This window comes from Talpa europaea (genome assembly GCF_964194135.1).
Source record: "Talpa europaea genome assembly, chromosome: 9".
NCBI classification, from domain to species: Eukaryota; Metazoa; Chordata; class Mammalia; order Eulipotyphla; family Talpidae; genus Talpa; species Talpa europaea.
Window position 1 is genome coordinate 700,885 of NC_140076.1, and position 16,851 is coordinate 717,735.

Below are 16,851 nucleotides of genomic sequence, written 5' to 3' on the forward strand. Positions count from 1 at the left end.
GCACTGGCCTGGCCGTGGGCGTGCCCCTCCCCCAAGGCTGACCGCACCCCTGTTCAGCACTCAGGGTGCAGGCGGGTCCGCGGGCCTCCTGGGGGGCTGCTGGAGGGCATCAGGTGGGACCGCTGCCCTGCCGGCCTCCTCTCTGGAGTGTTCGGGCTCTGCCCGGCCCTTCACCCCAGGGAGGGCCCCCAGGATGCTCTGAGCCAGGGCACCCTCCCTCCGGGGGACCCTGAGTCGCCCTCACTGGAGTCACCTGCCCGCCAGGTGCGCGCTGAGCCCAGGGTGTACCCCAGCACCTCCTCAGCAGCCGGAGGAGGGGGGTGGGGGGTGATGGGGGGAGGTAGTCCCCCACGGCCGCCGAGAGGCCCTGGTGGCCTCGGGACCCTGCAAGGACAGGCGGGGTGTCGCTGACTGGTGCCCCGCAGCGGCGGGGCCTGGACTGGGCCGCAGAGGCCCCTGCCCTGTCGTGGCCACGCGGCGTGACTGGACAGGGCAGACAATGGGGGTCCCCCGCTCCTCCCTCCTGGCCCCCGCCTCATCGCCGCTTGCCCCCCGCGGGCTCCTGCCTCCCACCGGGCAGCCGGGCTGAGCAGTCGCTGTGCTGGGCCGGCTTGGGGGTGCCCGCGGCTCCCTGGGGGGTGGTCTTCCAGGAGCGGCCGGAGACTTGTGCGAGGCTCCGCTGCCCCCTGGCGTCTGCCGGAGCCCCAGCACCCCCCAGCCCCGCCCCAGAGGCCCACCCCAGCACCCCTCAGCACCTGCCCTCAGCTCCCCGCCCCAGTGCCCCCCCAGGGCCCCCCAGCACCGCCCCCACGGAGGCGGGGAGGGTTCCAGGAAAGGGCTGGGGAGATGCTGAGACAGGCGGGAAGTCCCCGGCGGGAACCCCCCGGGGCCGCAGGGGCCAGCGGCAGCGATTCCCAGACAGGCCAGGGCCCCCCAAGGCTGAGCTCCGGCTGGGCCCCTGCACCCTGGGGCGGCCCCGTAGCCCCGCTTCACTCGGTGCACATGTCTGTCCTTGCGGGGCGGCGCCGGGTCCCCCCACCCTGTCCCCGGCAGGAGGGGCGGCAGGAGCCAAGGCCGAGGGGCTGGACACGGGGGCCGTCGCCCGGCTTGCCCGTCGGGGCGCCCACATGGCCTTGGCCGGGCGCGTCTGCTGACCTGGCCGCCGCCCTCCTCCCTGGCCTGCCCGCGGGGGCCTTTGCCAGAGCCCCGGGGTGCAGCAGGGCCGGGGCGGGACTGGACAGTGGGCCCCCGGGCTGCCCGAGGCTGCCATCTGCGCGGCGCTCTTGGGCCCCGACGTGTCTCGTTGGCGCCGTCCTGCGGGCCTCCTCCCCGGTGGCCGGCCCAGCCCCCGCCCGCCCCCGCCGTCCCTCTGAGCGGCGCGGTTGGTTCCTGCCGTCAGGGTGCTGGGACTGTGGGTGCGGGAGCCCTGGAGGGGCCCGGGGGCAGGGCCCCCCTCGTTTGTGATCCCGCATTCCAGGGTGGCAGCGCGGGCAGCAGACAGGAGCCCCCGCGCCCCGCGCTCCCCCCGGCTGCTCCTCCGGGTTCCCGCCCCGCCCGGCTGCCTGCAGCGCCCGCGTCAGGGCCCCGCGCCCCCGTCCTCCTTCGAGGTGGCCGCCGCAGCGTCCGCGCTGGCCCTGGCCGCGACCCCCTGGGCGGGACCTCGTCTCCCCGGGCAGTTCACACCCGCGGGAAGCCGCCCCGAGACCCCAGCCAGACTCGCGCTCGGCCGCCCCGGGGCCTCCCGGCTCCCGCCCTGAAGGCCGCCCTGCTTGCCCGCGAGCATGACCTGCCCCTCCAGGCCTGGGCTCCCGCGCTGCGGGGTCTGTGGGGCCCCTCGCACCCCGGATGTGCCTCGAGGGCAAAGCGGGGACGGCTCTGCGCCCCAGCTCCAGCTTCCGCACCGGCAGCTTCGGCTCCGGGTCCTCCGGGGTCGGCGGGTCCAGCCAGTGCCACGTGCTCTGCGTGCGCTCGAGGCGGCGTCTGAACCGTCCCTGCCGCCGGGAGGACCCGCGCGCCGCCCTGGCCCGTCTTCCCGGCCCGGCGAGGTCGTCCGAGGGCCGCAAGCTCCCCGGGCCGCGGAGAGCGGCGGCCTGAGCCCTCGCGCTGCTTCCGCGCTGCCTCGCAGAGCGGCCTGCTCCGGGGGTCCTGCTGCCCACCGTCCCCCCGGGACCCACTGTGCGCCCCGCCTCCCCTCTCCAGCCTCTGCCCCGCCGGCAGGAGCCGGCCCACCCGTCTCTGCCTCCCGTTCCCCGCGCCCGCTCTCACCGTGCTCCCTGCAGTCCTCTGGGAGCCGGGGGCCCGGTGCTGCCTCGCGGCGGCCATCTGTGCCCCGGGTGTCCTGCCGCCCCGTGGCCGGGCCGCCGCGCGGAGCTCCTGGGCTGGAGTGGGGGGTGCTGCACCCGCCTCCAGAACCACCGCGAGCAGGCGAGCCGGCCTGAGCGGTGCCCGCGCCACCCTGTCTGCGTCTCTCCTGCTGGCGTGGCCGCCGCCTGCCCAGCTCTCAGCGGCGCCCTGGCCTGGGAAGCACTGACCCCTGGGGTCCAGCGGGTCCTGGCCAGGCAGAGGGTCAGGGCCAGGCAGGGGCAGGGCCAGTCTTCGGGGGTCCCAGTGGGTGAGCAGGGCCCCTGGGCTGATGTGCCGCAGCAGCAGCTGTAGGGGCCAGGCTCCTGGGTGGGGGGTGCTGGAGCGGCCCCAGCTCTGCCCAACAGCCAGGGTGGGTCTGGGGAGCTCCCAGGGCACAGAGGTCCTGGGGGAGACAAGGGAGCTCCCCGGCATCGCCCAGCCAGGGAGGTGGACCAGGGTGGGGGCACTGCCCCGGGCCTGGTTTCTGTGGGAGGAGGGGCCTCCCCGTGGGGATGGTCCCCGGGGCTGCGGACGTGGGGAGGGCACCAGGTAGGAGCAGCTCAGGACATCCTGCCTGGGCCACCGCGGGGACCAGGGCCCTGGTCTGGCCTGTGCGGGGGGCTCTGGGGGGCAGAGACTGTCCCCAGGCCTGCTCAGGGCTGTGAGGACAGAGCAGGCGGGTGGCCTGGGCCAGCCCAGGGGGGTCCAGCAGGCCCCTCTCTGTCTGAGCCCCTCCCCATGCAGAAACGGGGCACGGCCCCCCAGGTCAGGTGTGTGAGGGGTCGGGGCCCTCAGGGTGCAGGGGGAACAGTCCACCTCCCTCCCCGAACAGGGCCCTTCCCGTGTGGGGTGGCTCCCCCTGCACGCAGAGCTCAGGAGCCCGCGGGGAGCAGGGGCCCCGCCAGAGGGGCCATGGAGGGAGGGGACACCATTTCCACAGACCCCGAGTCAGCAGCAGAGACGGGGCGCCTGGGGCGGGGACTGTGAGGGCGCGGTGAGAGGACGGGGTGGGGGGGGAGAAGTGGGGCAGCCCCGGGGCTGGCAGCGGGAGGGACCTGATAAGACCCGTGGGTCCCACCCGCTTCCTCACCCTCCGCACCCCCCGCGCCCCCACCCCGTCCCTCGTCCCCCGCTCCCGGGTCCCCTGCCCAGCGGCGGCCCCCGCACCTGCCGGCCGCCCGCGTGCCCTGGGACTTCCTGAGAGCAGAGCAGTTTCCCTTTTCCTTTCGATTTCTCCGAATGGCGGTGAGTCGCTGCTGAGGCGGCTCCTGCGGGCGGCGGGAGTCGGGGGGGTCATGGCATGAGGGGTCCCGAGCAGCCGCCAGGGGCTCCTCTGACGCCGAGGACCCTCCCCGGGAGACGTCGGGACCGGGCAGCCCGGATCCTGGTGAGTCTGAGCCGGCTGCGCCCCTCCCCCGCCCCACCTGCCCTCCCTGCCCAGCTGCCCCGGAGCCACCCCCACCCCTGAGCCCCGACCCGATCTGCGAGGCCACCCGCAGGAGCCCCCCAAGCAGCAGGACCCCTGTGTGCTCCTGCCCCCCCTTACCTGGGCAAAGGTGAGCTTTTCTCACCCGCAGGGCCCTCTGGCTGCTGGGTGGGGCCCTCGCTCACCCCAGAAGGTGGGGTGATAAACACAGAGGCCTGTGGGGGGGGGTTGGGTGGGGGAGTATGGGGGGGAGGCTCCCACCCTGAAGGTCCCCCTCCAAGCCCAGGAAGTTCCCTGGACAGGGCCTGTGTCATTCCAGGCCCCCAGGCACAGCCCCCAGCCCTGAGCAGCCGCCTCCCTGGTCTGGCCCCTCCTGCTCTGGCCCTGCGGGCGCCAGGCTGGGCAGCATGGGGGGGGGGGCAGCTCCTGCCCGGAGAGGCTCAGGGCTCCGGGTCAGGACTCGGTGAGGACAGACACCCAGTGGGCACGGACCCTGCGGGGCACAGGAGACAGGGCCCCCCTCACCCCGATCAGGGGTCACCCGGCCATCCCCGGGAGCTGCTGCCCATTTCACAGACGGCGGGACCGAGACGACCCCAGCCCCTGCCCCGCCCTGTCCCGCTCCCCAGGTGCTGATGCTCATCCTCCTGGGGTCCCCGCCCTGCGCCCCAGCCGTGGCCCGCTGCAAAGACGAGGAGTACCTGGTGGGGGCCGAGTGCTGCCCCAAGTGCAGCCCAGGTGGGTGCAGCCGCCCGGCCCGGCCCCGCTCTGCCCTGGGAGGGAGGGGGTCAGTGCTGGGGCTGAAGGCCGGCACCCCACTGACTGGAGACCCCTCCATGAGACCCCCCTGCAGGGTCCTCCACCCCAGACCCTCCTGCTCCCCGCAGGGGGCACCTGGGGCAGGACACCCCCAGAGAAGGGACCCAGGGTCAGGGGGCTCTGCACAGCCCTCGTGTCCAGGCCCACGTCCCTCCAGAAGCTTCTGACTCTCCTGACAGGCTCCTGCTGGGGCCCCAAATGTCAGGGGCTGGGGAGCAGCTCGGTGCCCTCAGTCCCTGGGGTGGGGCCACCCTGCTGTGGATTCAGGGCCCCCTCGGGTCAGGCCCCTGATCTGGGGGCCCTCTGGCTGCAGGTTACCGGGTGAAGCAGGCCTGCGGGGAGTACACGGGCACAGTGTGTGTCCCCTGCGCCCCCGGGACCTACACCGCCCACCTTAACGGGCTGAGGGAGTGTCTGTCCTGCCGGGAGTGCAGCCCAGGTGAGCCCCTCCTCACAGCCACCCCTGCGCCTGCCACCCCCTGCTCCTTGAGCTCCAGTGCCCCCCGGGGGTCCTCCGGGAGCTGAGGCCTCTGTCCACCCTGGTCTGTCCCCTGGGACACCCAGAGGGTCCCTCTGCTCCCCCTGCAAGGGCCCCGGCACACCCAGGAGCTCTGCTGTCAGGACCCGCCCACACCCCCGAGGCCCCTCCCATCCTGCCCTGACAGGTGGTGCAGGGAGGGGGACCCCAGGAGGTGAAATGGGAAGAGAGGGCTTTGGGGTTCAGAGGTGTGGGAGGGACAATCCTGGGGGCACCGGATTGGGGTCTACCTGCCACCCCCAGGGCTGACGGGAGATGCCCCTGTCTGTCCACTGGGAGCAGGTCAGCCCTCCCCTCCCCCCGCCACATCCCCAGGGGAGACCCTCCCTGCCCCCAAAACCCCCCTTCACCCTGAGGCTAATGTCCCCCATCCAAGTCACCCTAGACCCCAGCCGTGTGGCTCCCTGGCTCTGGGTGCTTCTTGGCACAGGTCTCCCCAGGTCCCGGGCAGAGCTGGGTGCGGACAGGCCTGTGCGGGCGGGTGGGCTCCGTCCCCAGAGTCCCCACCCTGCGGGAGCCCGGCCTGGGCCCTGGAACAGGCACCCGCCCCCCCCCACGGCAGCCGCGGCTCAGCCCTCTCTCCTGGCAGCCCTGGGCCTGGTGACCCGGCGCGGGTGCTCCCCCACGGGGGACACTGTGTGTGGCTGCGTCCCCGGCCACGTCTGCGTCCCTGAGCACGGGGACAGCTGCGCGCAGTGCCGGCCCCACACGGCCTGCAGGCCCGGCCAGAGCGTGAGGCAGAGAGGTGAGCACCCCCAGGGCCACTCCTGACACAGCCGGGCCCCCTCCCGGGAAGGGACACCCCAGTACCCCAGGGGCGCCCAGCCCCCCGCCCAGCTCCACCTGCCCTGCCCCGCAGGCACCGAGCAGCAGGACACGCTGTGTGAGGACTGTCCCCCCGGAACCTTCTCTCCCGACGGGACCCTGGAGCAGTGCTGGCCCCACACGGCCTGCAGGCCCGGCCAGAGCGTGAGGCAGAGAGGTGAGCCCCCCAGGGCCACTCCTGACACAGCCAAGTCCCCTCCCGGGAAGGGACACCCCAGCGCCCTGGGGGCGCCCAGCCACCCGCCTAGCTCCACCTGCCCCTGCCCCTGCCCCGCAGGCACCGAGCGGCAGGACACGCTGTGTGAGGACTGTCCCCCCGGAACCTTCTCTCCTGATGGGACCCTGGAGCAGTGCCGGCCCTGGACCAGGTGGGAGACCCGGCCTCAGCCCGGTGTCCGGGGGGCTCCTGGGAATCCCTGAGAAATAAGGGCCACCCCATGAGAGACGCCCTATGGCCTGTCCTCTGTGTCTCCCTGTCCCGTCCGTCGCCCTGTCCATCCGGGCCTCCCTGGAGCGGGCTGTGGGAGGCAGACAGACCCCGGTCCCCCCAATGTTCCCCCTGCCCCGTCCTGCTCCCGCCCCAGGGCCCGGGTGGGGTCCAGGGTCCCGGTGTGTCCCCTGCGGCTCCAGGCCCCTCCTCCCCCCAGGTGCGGCTGGCTTCAGGTGGAAGCAAATCCGGGGACCAGCAGCAGCGATGTCACCTGCTCCTCCCGGAGACTTTATCTGCTTCTGCTTCTGCTCCTCCCTGTCCTGGGGGCGCTCGGGGGCCTCCGGGCACTATGGGTTCACAGGGGAAGAAATAGACGACCAGGTGAGCAGCAGGGATGTCCTCTGGGGCTCAGGGCCCGCTGAGTCATCAGAGACCCTCCCAATATGGGGAGTCATCTGCCCCCCAATATGGGGAGACACCCAGCACCTCTTAGGGGGCTCCTGGACACTGTCCAATTGGGCCAGCCTGGCCTGTCCCTGAGTGTGCCCTGGGGACAGGCCAGCAAGGGCCCGAGCCTCGGCCTCGCTGTGTCCATGGGTCCCTGGGAGAAGGGCCCCTGGGGCGCCGGGCGGGCGGGGCCCCGACTCGCTGATCCTCCTGATGTGTGTCTGTTCCGCAGGGGAACCCCCCGGGGAGAGAGCCCCCCTCCAGGTACGGCTGCTCCCCCGGGGACGAGGTGGGTGGGGCTCCCTGGTCCCGAGACCCGTCTCAGTCCTGCCCCCGGGGGTGGGGGGGCACAGCCTCCCCTGAGACCGGGGGTCCCCCACGACAGCACCCCGGGGCCAGGAGCCGGGCCTCAGGGCGACCGTTTGCTCTGAACCCGCAGATGAGGACACGGGGTGCGGCAGGGGACCCCGCGGCTGCCCACGCCCTGCAGGCCTGTCCGGCCGTCACCACGGAGGCTGAGGAGGAGACGGTGCCCTGAGTCCCGGGGGCGGCCCCCCCGCTGGCCACGGGGTCGGGGACACAGAGGACTGACCGCTGGGGGCGCCTGCTGGAGGCCTCAGGACACGCACGGCCTGGGAGCTGGGGGCCCCCCATGCTCACTGCAGCCCACCCAAGAGGAGAGCAGCTTGGGGACACCCCCCGCCTCCCCACCCCGGTCTCTGGAGGCCAAGCCCTCCCCGCAGGCCGTGAGTGCCCAGGACGAGTGCCCGCTGCACCCTCTGCCCCGGCCCTGAGCTGTGCTGGCGAGCGGGACGGGGTGTGAGGGCGCCAGGACCCCCATGCAATGTGGGGTCACAGCCCACCTGGCCAGCGCGCGCCGGCTACTCCCCGTGACTGACATTCCCCCGGGGCAGCATGTGACGTCCTGGCCGCCCCTGGAGGCGGCACCGACCCCGCCGTGACCTCAGCCCACCCAGGGGCCCAGCTCCGGCCCAGGACCCGCTGACCCCGGCGTCCCCCCGCCAACAACCCTCGCTTTCTGTGGGCAGCTCTCCCTGCTCCCCGGTCTCCTGTGGGGAACACGCAGGTTCTTGACTCTTCAGGGTCGGGGCGGGGGGAGCCTGGGGGGTCCCGGTGGCCTCCTGGTGGGAGTGGGGAGAGGAGGCTGCGGGTCTGCCCCCCACCCCCCCGCTCCCCTCCTCTCTGGCCGGGCCTGAATAAACTGGGTCTGAACAGCCCTGGCGGGCGGTGCGTGCTGATGCCTCTGCCACCTCCGTGCGGACCCACCCGGGCCGGCGCTGCCCCGCGGCGGGAGCTCAGGGCGGGGGAGGAGAGGGCGCCGGGGAGACAGGCGGGGGAGGGAGCCTCGTGCCCAGGTGCCACCCCGGCCCTGCCCCGCCTGCCAGGCCGTGGGGCGGCCTCTGCGCCTGAGCCGCGGCCCGGCCCGGGGGGAGAGCTGCTGGGTCTGGGGGCGCCTGGACAGACAGGGAGCCCGGGACACGGCCCTCGTGGGGTCCTGGGGGGTCCCTGCTGGAGGTCCTGGCTGGCCGGGGAGGCTGGGCTGGGCCAGCAGGGGAGACGTCCACCCCTGGGAGGGCCCCACCTGGAGCTTGCTCCTTGGGCCCGACCTGCCGACCTGGGGCCCCTGGCCCTGCTCTGTGCCCCCGTCTCGCATCCCCGCTGCGTCCCCGGCGCTCGCCGCCACGGCCTGGCCCTCCTGACTTGGGGCTCTCTGGGGACCTGTTGCCCTTGTGAGGCCCCCCCCCCCGGGAGCCCTAATCTCCCTGGGAGGGCCGCGTCCTCCGCTGACGCCTGCTCAAGGAGGGGGGACTGCGCAGCGGCTCCTCCATGTCTGCACAGGGGCCCGCCCGGCCTCGCACGCAGGGACGCCTGCCGGACTGGGCAGCGTGTGCTCAGGAGCCCCTGGCGGGCGCTGAGGTGGGGAGCCGCGGGGCCTGCCCTGAGATCAGGGCGCCTGGAGGGGCAGGAGGTGCCCAGGGTCCAGCCCCGCAGCCCGGTGGGGCAGAGGAAAACTGCACAGACCGCCCACAGGGGGGCTGGTTTAATAATTGGGGGGGTCCTAGTTCAGGGGCCCTGCTGCACCAGGGCTGGGGGCCTGGAGCAGGGTCTGCCCCTGGGGCATCCGCTTGGCCCCCGTCAGGCAGCTCTGGGCTCCCAGGGTTGGGGTCCTGTGCCAGGGTGAGAGGGGACCCCACTCACATGCGGGAGTCCCGCTGCCGTGGACGCAGGGCAGCTGTGCCGACTGGTGACCCAGCCGCTCCACCCCAAGCCCGCCCTGCCTTACCCCCCTCAGGCTGCCCGCCCGGAGCCTGACTGGACGGTCCTGCCACCCCGGGCTGACTGGACCCCGCAGCACCATCGGCTCAGAGCTGCCCCTGGTCTGCCCGTGTCAGGATCCGGGGGGCGCCCGGGAAAGGGCGCCGGCCCACGGGCGCAGCCTGGGGAGGCTCAGCGGCTGGTGCTGCTGCGGGGCTGGCTCAGGCCTGGGAGGCCTCTGCCCACGCCCGCGACGCGCTGGGAAGGGGCTGCCCAGGGCACAGAGGTCCTGGGGGAGACAAGGGGGCTACTCGGCATTGCCCAGCCAGGCAGGTGGACCAGGCTGGGGGCACTGCCACCAGGCCTGGTTTCTGTGGGAGGAGGCACCTCCCCACGGGATGGTGCCCGGGGCTGTGGACGTGGAGAGGGCACCGGGAGGAGAAGCCGGGATGCCCTGCCTGGGCAGGCCGCGGGGACCAGGGCCCTGGTGTGGCCTGTGCGGGAGGGACTAAGCCTGGCAGAACTCTGCCCCCAGGCCTGCTCAGGGCCATGGGGATGGAGCAGGCAGGTGGGCTGGGCCCAGCCCAGGGGGCTCCAGCAGGCCCCTCTCTGTCTGAGCCCCTGCCCATGCAGAAATAGGGGCACGGCCCCCCAGGTCAGCTGTGTGAGGGGTCGGGGCCCTCAGGGTGCAGGGGGAACAGTCCACCTCCCTCCCTGGGAACAGGGGTCCTCCTGTGTGGGGAGGGCTCCCCCTGCATGCAGAGCTCAGGAGCCTGCGGGGAGCAGGGACCCCGCCAGAGCGGCCCATGGAGGGAGGGGACACCATTTCCATAGACCCCGAGTCAGCAGCAGAGACGGGGCGCCTTGGTTGGGGGGCAGAGGCAGACGGAGGGCAGGAGCTCTGGGTGTCAGGGGAGAGGGAGTCAGCTCTGCTTGGAAACATCGTCATCGCCGCAGATCCTGGTCAGGGAAGACAAGGAAACATGGATGGGGTCAAAGCAAAATGCAAAAAGAACCAGTGTTACTGCAAACAAAGCTTATTAAAAATCAGGTTTATTTCAGCCAGAAAGAAAAAGAAAAATCCCGGATGGTCTCACTCATGGCAGGAATCTAGAAAACTTAAATAAGGGACCAGGAAAATGAATAACTATTAGAAAGTGAAAATCAGAATCAACAAAAAACTGTGAACCAGAGACACTTTTTGGGGGGTGGGGGCCGGGAGGGGAGGGATTGGGGTCAGAATGGGGCATGTGCAGTTGTATGGATGAATATAAAAATAAAATTTATTATTTAAAAAAAATCAGGTTTATTTCCACTCTGTTTCTTCCTTTGTTGTTTTTTAAAGATGTATTTATTTACGCGTACGTGAACTGGGGCGCGGGCCAGAGGTGCGGGGGTGAGAGGACTCCCCAGAGACGGGCGGGGAGCAGAACAGGCGACTGACGGAATCGGCTCCTGAGGGGAGCCGCGGGGGGACAGGGGGGTCTGCTGCGCCCTGAGGGCAGCTCCCTGGCCGGCAGAGGCCTGGACAGCTCCACGCGCTGCTCCACCGCCCGCGCCGCAGGGAGAGCCTGTTCCGTCCTCTGCGGGAAACTGTCCTGTGAAACCTCCACCCGCTGGAGTCGTCCGGGGTGTTGTGTAGCAACGATTCTCCTAGAAGCAGCTCTGCGGACGTCACACCACCCCGTGCACAGCGCGCAGGGCAGCAGCCCACGCGGACCCTCACGTCGTGTCGTCAGGGGAGAGGATGTCCTGCGCGAACCCCACGCAGGCGGCGTGGGCCCTACCCCCTCCATCCAGATCCCGGGGACGCAGAGCCCAGGACCCCAGGGGAGGCGGCGAGGCCCTGAGGGGGGGTCCGGCGGCCATCTCCTCCCTCTGTGGATAAACCAGCCCCGGGAGCGGGTCGGGCCCTGGGCTCTGCGCTCGGCCGGGCGGGTTTGGTCCCGGCGGGTCATTTGGGGTCCAGGTCGCGGAGCGGGGAGGACGCATTTAGGGCTCTACCTCCCTCTTCTCTCCTGAGTCCTGCGTGTCCTCATTCCCCCCCCTGTGAATCAGCCTCTGCGGCCTGTGCTGGGGCTGCGGGGAGGCCCTCTCGGCGCGGGGTGACCCGCAGTCAGACAACCCGGTTCAGAGCGGGGCCTGCAGCCACGTCAGGCCCGGAAAGGTTTCATGAAAGTCCAGGAAACCCCGTGTCCCCCGCCCGCGCCCCGCGTCCCTCTCTCCCGCGCGCCCCTCCCGGGCTCCCCCGGCACAGACAGCTCGGGGTCCTCTCGTCCCCGCGGGCTGGGCGCGGCTCTGGCAGTGCCCGGGGGCTCCGCGAGGCCCCCAGATCCCCTCCGACCACCGAGGACGGGCCCCAGGTTGGCTCCAGCTCGGCTGTCCGGGAAGCCGCGCCACGCACGCGGGAAACAGCAGCCGCCGCCGCGCTCCGTCCCCGCGGGCCCCGGCGCCAGCAGCACACGCGCCCGCCGCGGCCTCGGCCTGGCCTCACAGCCGGAGGCCATTTCCCCCCAAAACCTTCAATTTTCCAAACCCCCAGTTCCCGGCACTTAACAGACATTATGTCCCAACATCCGCGACCCAGCCGGGAGAGACCCCCACGCCGCGTCCAGCTGCAGCCCGAGCGTGGACCCCGCTGGCCCCGGGGCCGCCTCTGCGCGGGGTGTCCCAGATCGCGGCTCCTCAGGACCCCGAGCTCGTGTCCGCGGCGTTCTTCACTGTGAAATCCCTCCGGGCGCCGCCTGCACCAGCCGCACGACCTCTGGCCGCCAAGACGGTCAGGCCCCGGCACGGGCGGCCCGTCCACGGGTCTTGGTTCCCCCGCGGGGTCTGGGGGCGACACCTGCGGCTCCCACTCCGCGGGCTCGGGGAGAACCTCCGGCCTGAAACAACGCCGAGCGCGGCTGGCAGAAGCCTCGGGGCCGGCGTCCCCCGCAGCCTGGGCCGGCAGGGCAGTTCTGTCGGTGGGGGAGGGCCGCGGCCTCGGGCACCGCTTCAGGGTCTTCGGTGTCTGCGCCTCCGAGACACGACCCCGGCTGTCCTGGGCCGCGGCTGCAAGAGCGAAGCCCGACGTGATGTCCCGGCCAGGGGGCTCTGTTGGCGCCGCGCCTGCAGCCGGGGTGCCCGGGACAGACCCCAGCAGAGCGAAACCACAGGATCCGCAGCTCCTGCGCCGGGGAGTCCCGTCCTCGCCCCGCACCGCCCAGGGACAGCGGCTCAGAGCGGGTCCAGCATCGGAGGATCCACCCGCTTGCCACACCGGGGACGCCGGCCACAGCAGGGGGGACCGGCCACAGCGGGGGGGGGGGGGGAACCGGCCACGCTGGGCAGGGCTGGCCTCACAGGCAGGAGAGCCGCGGTGGAGGCCGGGCCGGGCCAGCCCCTCAGCCTGGGCCTCAGACCTCCTCTCAGCAGGAAGCGCCGCCCGTGCCCCCAGCCTCCCGCTCCCCACCTCCCCCTGCTGCCTGGCTGCCCTCCAGCTGCCCCCCGTTCAGCTCAGCCTCCCTGGGTGCACCCCTACTCTGGGGACCCTCGTTGCCGTCAGACCCCAGGGCTCAGGGGCGCGGGGGCCTCCCTGTAGGCCTCGTGGCTGTGGGGGGGCCGGGGTGGAGGCTGGCGTGGGGCTCCTGAAGGGGGGGCCACCTCCTGCCTCACCCGCCGGCCTCTGTCCCTCACGACCCCCTGACTCTGGGGCCACATCCCCCTTGGGGGAGCCCTGGCTCAGCCCCGCCGGTGGGGGCCTGGACCCTGACCTGGGGAGCAGTTGCTGGTGCTTCCTGCTTCCGCTTTTGCTTTCACTTCCTCCCGAGATGGCCGCGTAGACGCTGCTCAAGGGGCTCCGGGGCAGGAGTCCGGGGCGGGGGGCACGGCATGGGGGGTCCCGGGGAGGGGCGAGGGGCTCCTCCTGCACCTGGGACTCTCCCCCGCCCGCGGCCAGCAGGACCCAAGGGCTGGGCGGCCCTGAGCCTGGTGAGTCTGTGCCCGTCTGCTCTTCCCCCCCCCGCCTGCCCCTCCCTGCCCTGGAGCCCCCCCGACCCCCGGAGCCCCGACAGGGTGAGGGTGTGGGCAGGAGCCCCCCAGCCTGGCGGGACCCCTGTGTGCTCCTGCCCCCTTACCTGGGCAAAGGTGAGCTTTTCCCGCCTGCAGGGCCTGCTGGCTGCTGGGTGGGGCCCTCGCTCACCCCAGAAGGTGGGGGTGATAAACTCAGAGGCCTGTGCGGGGTGTGGGTGTGGGGGTGTCTGGGGGGGCGGAAGTTCCCGGGGCGGGGCCTGTGTCATCCTGGACCCAGGGCTCCGGCACAGCCCCCCGCCCTGAGCAGCCGCCTCCCTGGGCCTGTCCCGCCTCCTGCTCTGGCCCTGCGGGTGCCAGGCCGGGCAGCACCGGCCAGGGGAGGGGCAGCTCCTGCCTGGGGGTCTCAGGGCTCCCGGTCAGGACTCCGTGAGGACAGCCACGCAGTAGGTAAGGACCCTTGGGGGGAAACAGGAGACCTCAGGGGGTCCCCCTGGCAGGACGCGGCCCTTAGGGTGCTGCTGCCCATTTCGCAGACGGAGGGACAGAGACGGCCCCCAGCCCCGCCTCACCCCGTCCCCTCCCCAGGTGCTGATCCTCGGCCTCCTGGGGTCCCCTCCCTGCGCCCCAGCCGAGGCCCCGTGCACGGAGGAGCAGTACCTGGTGGGGGCGCGGTGCTGCCCCAAGTGCAGCCCAGGTGGGTGTGACCGTCCTGTGCAGTGAGGGCTGCGGCCAGGGCGGGGTGGTGGGGACGGGCCATCGTGCTGGGACCCTGGACACCCCTCCATGACACCCCCACTGCAGGGTCCTCCCTCCCCAGACCCTCCCTGCTACCTGCAGGGAGCGCCCTAGGGCACGACAGCCCCAGAAGAGGGTCCCGAGTCGGGTCTCTGCTGTCCACGGGCCATGTGTCCAGGCCCACGTCCCTCCAGAACCTCCTGACTCCCCTGTCAGGCTCCTGCTGGGGCCCCATGTTCCAGGGGCTGGGGAGCAGCACATGAGCTCAGTCCCTGGGGTGGGGCCACCCTGCTGGAGCTTCAGGGACCCCTTAGGGCGGACCCTGATCTGGGGACCCTCTGGCTGCAGGTGAGCGGGTGAAGCAGGCCTGCGGGGCGAACACAGGCACAGAGTGTGTCCCCTGCGCCCCCGGGACCTACACGGACAAGCTCAATGACCTGAGGGAGTGTCTGTCCTGCCGGGACTGCCGCCCAGGTGAGCCCCTCCTCACAGCCACCCCTGCCGCCTGCCGGCCCCTGCTCCTTGGGCTCCAGTGCACCCCGGGGGTCCTCCGGGAGCTGAGGCCTCTGTCCACCCTGGTCTGTCCCCTGGGACACCCCGAGGGTCCCTCTGATCCCCCCCAAGTGCCCCGGGACACACAGGAGCGCGGCTGATGGGAGCCGCTCCTGTCCGTCCACTGGGAGCAGGTCAGGCCCTCCCCTGGCTCCCACCACCTCCCCAAGGGGGGACTCTGACTGTCCCCAATACCCCCTTCACCCCTGTGGCAAATGTCCCCCCTCCAGGGCCCCCCAACTCCCTGCCATGTGACTCCCTGGTTCTGGGTGTTTCCGGGCACAGGTCTCCCCAGGTCCCGGGCAGAGCAGAGTGTGGACAGGGCGGTGCGGGCGGGTGGGCTCCGTCCCCAGGGTCCCCATCCTGTGGGAGCCCCCCCAACTCCCCACGGCAGCCGCGGCTCAGCCCTCTCTCCTGGCAGCCCTGGGCATGGAGACCCGGCGCGGGTGCTCCCCCACGGGGGACGCCGTGTGTGGCTGCGCCCCCGGCCACGTCTGCGTCCTGGAGCACGGGGACGGCTGCGCGCAGTGCTGGCCCCACACGGCCTGCAGGCCCGGCCAGTGGGTGAGGCAGAGAGGTGAGCACCCCCAGGGCCACTCCTGACACAGCCGGGGCTCCTCCTGGGAAGGGACACCCCCAGCCCCCCGGGGGCCGCCCAGCCCCCCACTCAGCCCCGCCTGCCCCTGCCCCGCAGGCACCGAGTGGCAGGACACGCTGTGTGAGGACTGTCCCCCCGGAACCTTCTCTCCCGACGGGACCCTGGAGCAGTGCCGGCCCCACACGGCCTGCAGGCCCGGCCAGAGCGTGAGGCAGAGAGGTGAGCGCCCCCAGGGCCACTCCTGACACAGCCGGGGCCCCACCCGGGAAGGGACACCCCAGCCCCCCAGGGGAGCCCAGCTGCCCGCCCAGCCCCGACTGCCCCTGCCCCGCAGGCACCGAGCGGCAGGACACGCTGTGTGGGGACTGTCCCCCCGGAACCTTTTCTCCCGACGGGACCCTGGAGCAGTGCCGGCCCTGGACCAGGTGGGAGACCTGGCCTCAGCCCGGTGTCCGGGGGTTCCTGGGGATCCCCGAGAGATAAAGTCCACCCTAAAGAGAGACACCCTATGGCCTGTCCTCTGTGTCTCCCTGTCCCGTCCGTCGCCCTGTCCATCTGGGCCCTCCCTGGAGCGGGCTGTGGGAGGCAGACAGACCCCGGTTCCCCCAATGTTCCCCCCCCACCCCGTCCTACTCCTGCTCCAGGGCCCGGGTGGGGTCCAGGGTCCCGGTGTGTCCCCTGCGGCTCCAGGCCCCGCCTCCCCCCAGGTGCAGCTGGCCCCAGGTGGAAGCAAATCCGGGGACCAGCAGCAGCGACGTCACCTGCACCTCCTGGCCCCTTTATGTGATTCTGCTTGTAAGCATCCAGTTCCTGGGGGCGTCCACTTTCCATTGCGTACGATGGGTTCTCAGGAGAAATAACGGACGACGAGGTGAGAATCGGGGAGTCCTCTGGAGGCTCAGGGCCCAATGACTCATCAGGGACCCTCCAGATCTGCCCCCCAATATGGGGAGACACCCAGCACCTCTCAGGCTCTGGCCTGTCACGGGCAGGGGAGGGGGCTCCCCGGGGCGACCCTGACGTCATGCAGCATCACCGAGAGGCTGTGCGAGGCTGGAGGGGTGAACCCCGACTCTGGGGAGGCATAGTCACCCCTGCACTGCTCACGCCGGGACCCGATTCCTGCCCCAGAGGTGGTGGACAGGCGGCTGCGGCGGGAGCAGGGGCCGGACACTGTCCGATGGGCCAGCCTGGCGGTGCCCGCGCGTGCCGGGAGCAGGTCTCAGCTGCTGCCCACGTCCCCCACCCCCACCCTGGGCCCAGACAGGGTCGGGTTGGGTCTGAGAGCTGGACAGGGACACTGTCCGCCCCGCCGGCCCGGCACCCGCTCCTGAGGGGACCCTCTGTGAGGGCCCCCCTCCTGATGACACGCTCTGGGGGAGTGGGGGCGCTGGTCTGGGAGGGGCCGGGTGCCCCGAGTGCTGGGCCCTGGGGACAGGCCAGCAAGGGCCCGAGCCTCGGCCTCGCTGTGTCCGCGGGTCCCTGGGAGAAGGGCCCCCGGGGCGCCTGGCCGGCGGGGCCCCCGACTCGCTGACCCTCCTGACGTGTGTCTGTTCCGCAGGGAAACCCACCAAAGGGAGACCCCACCAGGTACGGCTGCTCCCCCGGGGACGTGGTGGGTGGGGCTCCCTGGTCCCGAGACCCCGTCTCAGTCCTGCCCCTTGGGGTGGGGGGGCACAGCCTCCCCTGAGACCAGGGGGTCCCCCGCGACAGCACCCCGGGGCCAGGAGCTGGCTCAGGGCATCCGTGTGCTCTGAACCCGCAGATGAGGACACGGGGTGCGGCAGGGGACCCCGCGGCTGCCCACGCCCTGCAGGCCTGTCCGGCCTTCACCACGGGGGCTGAGG

General features: G+C 72.1%; 1 protein-coding gene and 1 long non-coding RNA gene across 2 annotated transcripts; both read left to right on the forward strand.

Moving 5' to 3' along the window:
* Positions 1–4,322: 4,322 nt before the first annotated feature.
* On the forward strand, positions 4,323–6,725 carry LOC311177802 (tumor necrosis factor receptor superfamily member 14-like; the record flags this gene model as incomplete). Its single annotated transcript, XM_084244042.1, has 6 exons — positions 4,323–4,507; positions 4,902–5,027; positions 5,716–5,871; positions 5,986–6,108; positions 6,229–6,319; positions 6,599–6,725. Coding segments are annotated over exons 1-6 (726 nt in total), but the record flags the coding sequence as incomplete, so codon positions are not given.
* A 16-nt stretch (positions 6,726–6,741) lies between these two features.
* LOC311176927 lies at positions 6,742–8,034 on the forward strand. Its single transcript, XR_014617080.1, has 3 exons — positions 6,742–6,762; positions 7,061–7,092; positions 7,268–8,034. It is a non-coding gene; the product is annotated as an uncharacterized lncRNA (long non-coding RNA).
* The last annotated feature ends 8,817 nt before the right edge of the window (positions 8,035–16,851 follow it).